The 9,299-nt window shown below is 39.9% G+C and overlaps 1 protein-coding gene across 5 annotated transcripts in view; it reads right to left on the reverse strand.

Annotated features, from left to right (window-relative positions):
- The window catches only part of RASSF4 (Ras association domain family member 4), an 81,134-nt gene that overhangs the window by 22,768 nt on the left and 49,067 nt on the right, over window positions 1-9,299 (reverse strand). For 4 of the 5 annotated variants that reach the window (XM_027847400.1, XM_027847399.1, XM_027847395.1 and 1 more), the window contains exons 5-7: window positions 5,710-5,852; window positions 3,317-3,405; window positions 1,824-1,984 (exon numbers count right to left, since the gene is read on the reverse strand). In XM_027847400.1, coding sequence (XP_027703201.1) covers window positions 1,824-1,984; window positions 3,317-3,405; window positions 5,710-5,852 — 393 coding nt within the window. The remainder of the gene's footprint in view (window positions 1-1,823; window positions 1,985-3,316; window positions 3,406-5,709; window positions 5,853-9,299) is intronic. The other variant, XM_027847397.1, reaches the window with a different exon arrangement.

Genomic DNA, 9,299 nt, shown 5'->3' on the forward strand with positions numbered 1-9,299 from the left:
TCCCTTGGTGTGCTACACATTTTGCACAAAATGTTTACATGATTAATTGTTCCATCTGGTTATCATAGTCCTCAAGGAGGACCATGGCAATGGGAGGATATATAGGAGTTGAGAACCTATGGCCTCAAGGCCTCAAGTGTGGCCCTTTGACTGAATCCAAACTTCACACAGAACAAATCCGTTCTAGGTCATAGGATCTAAATTTAGAAAGGACTTTGGATATCATGAAAGTCTAACACACTCAGGAAAGGAAACTGAGGTTATAAAGAAGTTAAATGACTTGCCTAAGAAGAGTTGGATTTAAGCCCACATGCTTTAAATCACTCCACTAATGTCGTCATTTCACATTATACTACCTCTCCCTCATTAGAGCCAGTGTGAGATCATTATGTGGAAACTATGGTAGACAAACTAAATTTCCTCTTTTGACAAGGTTAGTACACTAACAGATTTGAGAAATGCTGTTGAGGTAAATCTAGATTCAAGAAAAACATCTGACAAAGTCACGGTAATTTTGTCAACAAAATGAAATGGTCTGGGCTGGACAAAAGTGCAGTTAGGTGGATTTGGATCTGGTTGAATGACAAAGTACAGTGAATTTTGCTAATGGATCATAGGATTTCAGATCTGTTCCTTAGGGGCCAAGTAGTCCAACCTGTACCTAAACAAGAGTCCCTTTTCTACAATATCGCCAACAAGTGACCACCCATCCTGAGAAGGGTAATTTGTCGTCCTTGATAGAGGTATGTAGAGCACTATGGTATGAATCTGTCATAGGCCACCTCCATTTCAAATTTGTACTAATGACTTAGATGGAGTCATAAAAAGTATACTTGACAACTTTGAAGATTACATAAAACTGGGAGGGCCAAACAGCTGACACAGTGGATGATGGAATTAGACTTCAAAAGATCACAATAGGAAGATGAAATGACATAGGAATAATTGTTCAAGTGGGTTAGAAAAATCAACTGCACAAGCACAAAAGGAAAGATATAGTTTTGTTGGGATTTTTAGTACAGTACACAACTGAGATAAGTGTGACTTGGCCAAAATAACCAAGTCACATCTTTAGTTGCATCAACAAAAGCATGACAGCTACAACAAAGGGGCTGCTAGACCCACTGTGCTCTGTCATGGCCAGAGTTTTGTGTTCAGTTCTGGACAACATATTTTATGAGAGGAAGCTGGAACAGGTCTATAGGAAGGGTGATCAAGATAGTGAGGAAGGCCTTTAGTACATTGGGAGCAAGGGGTGGGAGGTCAGGGAAGGAAAGTCTGTAAAGAAGATTTTTGGGACAACATGAAGAAGAATGCACAGTTGTGTCCACATGCATTAATGGAAGGAATACTCACACCAGTGAGCTCATGAGCTTATTGAAATATAAGAGTATCCCCAGGCAGAAGAGGGATTAGATGTATTTTTAACAGCTAAAAAGGGAAGACTTAGGACCAATGTATCAAATTTGCAGGGAGGTTGATTTTGGTTCAGTATGAAGAAGAATTTTCTAAAAATACAGTATCTCATAAGGTATTGATTGCCCATATGAGAGGAACTTCAGGAGTAGAGTCTGATTAACCACTTGTTAGAGTTGCTGTAGAAAAGGCTCATAGACCTGGCAGGAATTTGACTGAACATCCCTTCCAATCCTAAGATTCTACACACAGCATAAAAAACTATACTCCTTTTTTAAATAACTGACTCTCATACGTTTGAATACAAATTATACAGTGATCCGACCATCTTTTCTTGGGTTCAGAGGGTAATTTGCAATGTAAATGGGCTAAATGTACTACAAGAAGTGATGGCTCTGAGAGATTACCTTGTGGTTATAGAAATGCCCATTGATTGAGAATCTATGCCGCTTTATCTTCTGAGCTTCTCCCGGTGTACGACATTTTGATCTCCGCTGAATCATGCAACTTGCATCACTTTTTGTTCGCATGAGCTGTGGTGTCTCCTCTTCACCATTTATAGAATCTGCTGGTAATGGAGATGAACAAAAATGTTAAGGTATTGATGGAATAATGGATGACAATGCAATTAATAGGATGATAATATAATTGTACTCATGAAGTACTTCCCTGGTTTTTATTAATAAAATATTTTATTAATATAATTAAAATATAGTCAAATATTTATTAATAAAATATTTTAATATAATTAAAATATAGTCGAATATTTATTAATAAACTATTTTATTAACAAATATTTATTAATAAAATTAAATTTAATAAAATTTTTGTGCAAGAGGCTAGGGCACTAGTTGTGTTACTTCTATGTTCAAGTAGGTAGATCAAGATATAGAGGTTAAGAAAAGAAGTAATTTATACAATATTGCACTAATCAGTTTCAGAGTCCCATATCCACTGGAGATTGACAGATTTCTGCTTAGTTAGAAAATTATCTCTATTTACTGGGTGACCTTCAGTGGGTGCTGTGCAAGGGGATACAAATCGAACAGAAAACACTATTTGGGGAGATCTTGTAGGTCAAAGAAGAGAAAATGAGATTCCAAGTGGCTTCATTAGACTAAGACATGCATCATCTAGACTGGTGACTTAGTTCAGACCTTCAAATTCTTCTGCTTGGCATTTAAAGCCGTTCATAATCTGGCTCCAACTGCCCTTCCCAGACTTGTTACACCTTATCTCCCAGCTACTCCAGATGTATCTTGGATGGACCTATTTATATACATGTTGTCTCCCCCATTAGAATGTGAAGCTGCTTGAGAGTAAGCATTGTTTTTGCTTTCATTTGTATCCCCAGAGCTTGGCACGGTGCCTGCCTGGCACAGAGTAAGCATATACTAAGTACTTATCGACTGATTATTCTCCTTTATGTATTCTATGGCCCAGTCAAATCAATCTCCTTGCTCTCCCTCGTAATATCCAACTCCAATCTTCATGCATCCTCTATACCTGGAACACACTTCCCTCCCACCTCCATCTTTTAGAATCCTTAATTTCCTTCAAAGTTTAGCTTAAAAACTACCTCCTACGTGAGGCCTTTCCTGAGCCCACTTGCTAGTGTTGCCTCCCCCAATGACCTCATGTCTAGTTTGTGTATCTACTCATATACCTATATGCTATTTCCAACAATAGAATGTAAGCCCCTTGAGGGCAAGGACTGTTTTGTTTTCATTTTGTTATCACAGTGCCTCAGATAGTGCCCAGTGAGTACTTAAAAAATGCTTATTGATTGATTAAAGTGAAGTCATACTTTTCTCTGTAATCTGTAGGGCAATTCTACATGGTATTTTCATCTCTGTCCTTTCCTGGATTAGATTGTACACAAAGGAGGAGCCCCACTTACTTGAGTCAGCGCCAGAGCTTTCTGAGTTCACCACAGCATGAGGACTTGACTGTTCAATGGTCTCTCTGGCACCCTGGGGAAGTCCCTTTCTGAAAAGACAGTCACCATGTTGATGCTTTCTGTTGCTAGAAATGGGCCTCTCATTTTCAAACGGACTGAGCTAGATATCTTCTCATCTTAGGGACAAAGGAGGTGAGAGGAGGAAAAAGCCAAATGCTGGCATTTCACACCAGGAAAAAAGGAAAGACAAGAGGCCCATATAGGATGGACAGAAATTACATCCATCTTCCTTCTTTCCTTCCTTCCCTTTCCCCCTCTCTCTTTTTATTTTATTTTACATTTTTGCTTAGGCAGTTGGGGTTAAGTGACTTGCCCAGGGTCACACAGCTAGTAAGTGCCAAGTGTTTGGTCTGAGGCCGGATTTGAACTCAGGTCCTCCATACTTCAGGGACGATGCTCTATCCACCGCACCACCTAGCTGCCCCTACCCTCTCTCTTTTTAAAAGGAAATGGGGAGAAAAGAGAATGACAGTACCCACAATTTAGGATTCAAATGACCTATTTTAGATGAACAAAAATGGAAAAAAAGAAAAGAAAAGAAAAGAAAGTTAAGTCAGGTTAATTAATATAGCAGCTTGGCAAATAATTCCAAAGATTCTCTGCTTTTCACACTCCTTCACCCTTATGGGACAGCAAGGTGGCACAATGGATAGAGCGCTGGGCCTGGGGTCAGGAAGACCTGAGTTTAAATCCAGCTTCAGACATTCCCTAGCTATGTGATCCTGGGCCAGTCACATAACTTATATTTGCCTCAGTGTACTCATCTGTAAAACAGAGATAGTAATATCACCCACCTCCCAGAATTGTTTTGAGGATCAAATGAGATCCTATTTGTAAAATACTTAGTATATAATAGGCACTATATTAATGTTAGCTATTATTACTTTGATTTTGGAAAAACAGAGGAATCTTAGACCGGGCACCATTTATTTAAAGATCAGACTCATAGGTTTTTGAAATTTCGATGACAAATTCCTCAACTTGGCAGCAAGGACACTGGTAGGTTGAGGAAAAGGCACCTTCAGAAAGAAGGCTGTGGCTGCCCCAAATCAGGGAAGCCCAATGACTTTGAGGCCATGTCTCAGCTCCAGGAGGAAGAACATTCACCTAATGATATGCAATAATGGCTCACCTTTCTACAGTGCTTTGTTTACAAAGCAATTGAAGGTACTCTGTATTCTAGACAAGGAGGCTTTCTTACTGTTCCTAACCTACAATGTTCTATCTCAGATAACTGGACCTCCGCCCTGTCAGCCCCACATGGGTAGAAAGTCCCTCTGTTCTCATCATCACCTCCACACCCCTAGCTGCTTTCCTGGCTCTGATCAGGTGCCACCCCCTATACGAGGCCTTTTCTCAGCCTTCTAGCCCAGGAATTCTTAACCTGGGCACCTGGGAACTTATTTTTTTATTTGAAAACTGTATTTTAATATAATTGATTTTCTTTTTACTCCTAAGCATTTAAAAACATTATTTTTGAGAAGGAGTGTGAAGGTTTAGACAGACTACTAAAGGGATACACGGCATAAAAATGGTTAAGAAAAAGTAAGACTAAAAGTTTCAGTTGCTGGTGCCCTCCCACCCCCACCCCTTCAACCCCACAACACTGTAAATTATCTGGTCTTTATTTTGTACAAACTTCTATGTGTGAATGTTGTCTCCTCCTATAGGATGTGAGCTCCTTGAAGGTAGGTACTATTTCTTTTCTTTCTTTTTATTCGCCCTCCTTTCTTCTACAATACCTGGCATATACCATGTGCTTAATCAATGCTAGTTGTTACTGTTATCCTGTGAGGCAGGTGGTGTAAGTATTATTATTCCCATTTTATAGATGGAAAACTGAGGCTTAAAGAAGGGAAGAGACTTCCGGCCAAGTGTCAAGAAGGGGCAGAATGGTAAAGCAGAACTGCTCTATCACTGGATTTGGAGTTGACCTGGATTTGAATCTTGTCCCTGCTCTGGTCCACGTAGCCTCTGGACAAGTCACTTAAGGAGACTGAGTAGTACCATATGGATGTGACTGTGAGCTACCTGAGGGCAGGGGGCTATTGAATCTCCAGTACCTAGCACAGTGCTAGGTACATTGGAAGCCCTTGATACATGCTTGCTGAATTAAAATGAGTATGGGTCTTTCCATGACCTCAGCCAAACTATGCCTTTTTTGAGTGTTCCCAATATACTCTGTTAATTTCCTTTGACCCCTCTGGGTTCTTTCCCCATACCTACTCTGGCCTCCATACAGAAGGCTGGACAAATGTCTAGGTTAGCAAGGAGATGTCACGTGGAGCATCTGGGGGGCCTCAGGGGTGCTCCCTCTCCCTTGGACCACTCACTGGCTTATAGTAGGCAGGTCTTTCTTCCACGGAGCTGAAGAGAGGTGGATTCTCTCATTATCATCCTGCATCTGGAGCCGGATGGGTCGCCTCAGTCCCCAGGATATGTTGAGAAGCCCTTCGATGATCAGCTCGCCTTCTTCCTGAAGTGGGAGGTGGGGGAACAAAACACGGAGACGTTCAAGGCCAGCCTTACCCAGCTTAAAGATTGGTCTCAGGGCCAGCCCATCTCCACGTGCTATACGACATTTGGTACGTGAGAGGACCTAGCAAAAGGAAATGTGAGCAGTGCACTTTCACATCTCATCCCACCCAGCCTTGGCCAGAAAAAAGCAGTAGTAGGAAAGAATTCGATGAGTCAGAATTCATTTAGGAACACAGCCGAGGTATAGTCAGTCACGTACAGCCTAGGCTGTGAGGAAATAGAAGTCTCAAGGTAGATATGTTCCTACACACATGCCCAGAAACTTCCCCTTCCGACTGTATGAGTTCTCTGATGAGTTACTATTAATGGATTTTAAGCTGACTTCTATTTCCTATGCATGGTCAATTCAGTTATCTGCAAGTGAATTGCCCTCTCCTCCATTAGCCAGTCTAAGAGCAAATGTGAAAGGGTGTCAGGATGAGACCCTAGAGGATGGGTGTAACTGGGCATTAGTATGTGTGCCTTCATGAATCTCTAACCTGCAATCCAAAGGCATGTTGCCCAAACCATTCCTGGATCACCTAATGTTTTCAAATATCTGTACCTCTACTCATATGGATCAGGGTGAATAATTCAATTTCAACATTTACTAAGTTATATGAGGTCTAAGTATCATTTAAAAAACAGGTCACTAAAGCAATGGGAAGAGAACTAATGAATAAACCAACAGGCTCCCAAATCTACCTTATTGTCACATTCTATAACGAGATTTTTTTTCTTATAAAGATTTGGGTTTTTTTTAAATTAATTTCCTCCCAGAAAGTTCAACTAACTAATTCACCATTTCCCTCCCACTCTCCCCACTCTCATTTTGAGAAAGCAAGAAAAACAAAAGCCTTGTTACAAATATGTATAGTCAAGCAAATCAAATTCTCTCATTAGACGTATCACACACTCACACACACTCACATATCTTAATCTGTACTTTTGAGTCTAACACCTCTCTATCAGGAGGTAGGTAGAATATTTCATGTGATGAAATTTCCCAAAGGCAAATTTATTTTCCAGTTTTAAAGGTGAAGCAGAAAATCTTTAAAAAAAATTATTTTGTTCCCTTCACTCAGTCATCCACCTTCTTCCTCCCTTCCTGGACACACACACTGGGAAACATTGTCTCCTAACTGTGCCCCTTTTTTTTTTTTTTTTTTCTGAACTAGATTTTTCTTCATTGACTAACTGGGTGTCTTAGAAATCTCCCTTATTAGGGCAATTGACTTTTCTTAACATTTGGTGTGAGTCAGGCTGGTTGGCCCTGGGCTGACTTTATTTCATCTTTCCTAAGACCAAATTTAGGAAAATTTTTGGGCATTTCATGAAACATTGGTTATTCTGTTCAGTCTATCCCTCCCTTCCTTCGTACACATTTTGTCCTATTGACTAATTTCACTTTCTAGGAATTTTCTCAATATAGGAAATGATCAAATCGCAATTAAGAAACTACTGAACACTGATATTGTACTATTGTTGTAAAGAAGGGAGGTGGTGTGGTATAGTGTGGTAGAAAGAATACTAGGTTTGGAAGCAGAAGACTATGGGTGGAAGCACATGCTGCTTATCAGCTCTGGACCCATAGCCACATTCTTCATATCATTTTTCAGGGTTTCAGTTTCCTCAACTGTAAAAAATTGAATTAAATTAAGGGTTCTTAACCTTTTGTGTGTCCTGGACCCCTTTGACAGTCTGATGAAAGCTATGAACCCCTTCTGAGAATCATGCTTGGTACCTACATTCACAATTGAAAGGAAATGCTAAATTTCAATTAAAGGTTAGTGAAAATAAATATGTAAATTTCCCCCCCTCTAAGTTCTAGCCAAGTATAGAAGGTATCACTTGAGTAGAGTTTTGTAGGGGAAAAAAAGATTCTTAGAGGTAGACATGAGAAATTGGGAGTGTATTACAAAAATGGAGGGAAGTTGGTACAAAGGTGCAGAGATGGGAGAGGAAGCATCATCTAGATGGCATTCTAGGTCCTTCAGGGATGATTGCTGAGCCACTGTCAGCGATTTTCAAAAGATTTCAAATGGAACTGGTGCCACAGGATAGGAGATGGATAAACATTTTCCCCATTTCCAAAAATATGAAAGAGTCAGCAAACTCAATGAGGGAGTTTTACATTTATTCTTGGCAAAATTCTAGACCATATTAATGCTAATGAGTATCTTAAGAAAAGAAGCAATGATGAAATCAATCCCAGAATACCTTCATCAAGAACAGGTCACATAAGTCTAAGCTTATTTCCTTTTTTTGAGAGCGTTTTTAAACTGGGAGATCAAAGAAATACTGTAAATATAGTTTATCTAGATTTCAGAAAAGCATTTGACAAAAGTCTCTCATGCTATTCCCGTGGAGTGAAGCGGTCTGCACAAGAGCATAATTAGAAGGATTCAGAAATGGTTGAATGGCCAGATCCAAAGGGTGATCATAAATAGTTCCATGTCGATTTGGAAGGTTTCCAAGAGTTCTTCTCTGTTCAGCCCTGTGCGATTTAACATTTTTATCTATGACTCAGATATAGGTATAGATGGTATGTTTGACAAATTTGTGGATGACAAGGAGCTGGAAACAAGAGTGTACTGGAAGCCTAATCAATGAGTCAACCATGTGATATGGCAACCATAAAACCTTGCATAATCTCAGGCTAGGTTAAAAGAGGAATACCGTGGGCTAGGGAAATAATAGCACAGATAGACCACGGAGGAAGTACTTTGTCAAATTTTCAGATGAACACTAATGACCTAGAGAGGTATACCAGGAGAGTGGAGAACATCATTTTGTACAGGAAGTGGTTGAAAAACCTAGGGATGTTTAGCCCAGAGAAGATTTTAGTAGGGGAGAAAAAAGGAAAATCGATTTCAAATATCTGAAAGGCTATCACATGGGAGAAGGATTAAACTACTTTGTTTCAGAGGGAATGTAGCAATGGGTATAAGTTGCAAAAAAAAAAAAAAAGGCTTTACTTAATACTAACAATTAGAGCTATCTAGCCTTTTCCCTCTCTGGGCCAATAGTCTTCTTACCTGTAGATGTCTCTGCCCTTGGGGCATTTCCAGTTATTGGTGAGTTCCTACAGAGCCCACTGTTTCATAAAGAACCAAGGTCATCCATGTTCATTTCTCTCCCAGCTTTTCTGACTTTTCTAGCTCCTTTTTACATGTTGTCTTCCCCCATTAGAATATGAGCTCCCTAAGGATTCGGACTGTGTCTTTTTCTGCCCTTCCATTTGTATTCCCAGTGCTTAGCATAGTGCTTGGCACAAAGTAAGCTTTAATCAATGTGAGCTGTATGTATGTATGTACATATCTATCTATCTTTCCATCCTTCTATCCATCCATCCATCAATCCATCCATCCATCCATCCATCCATCCATCCATCCATCCATCCATC

The sequence above is a fragment of the Vombatus ursinus genome, unplaced genomic scaffold (assembly GCF_900497805.2).
Source record: "Vombatus ursinus unplaced genomic scaffold, bare-nosed wombat genome assembly UNPS02015404.1, whole genome shotgun sequence".
NCBI lineage: Eukaryota > Metazoa > Chordata > Mammalia > Diprotodontia > Vombatidae > Vombatus > Vombatus ursinus.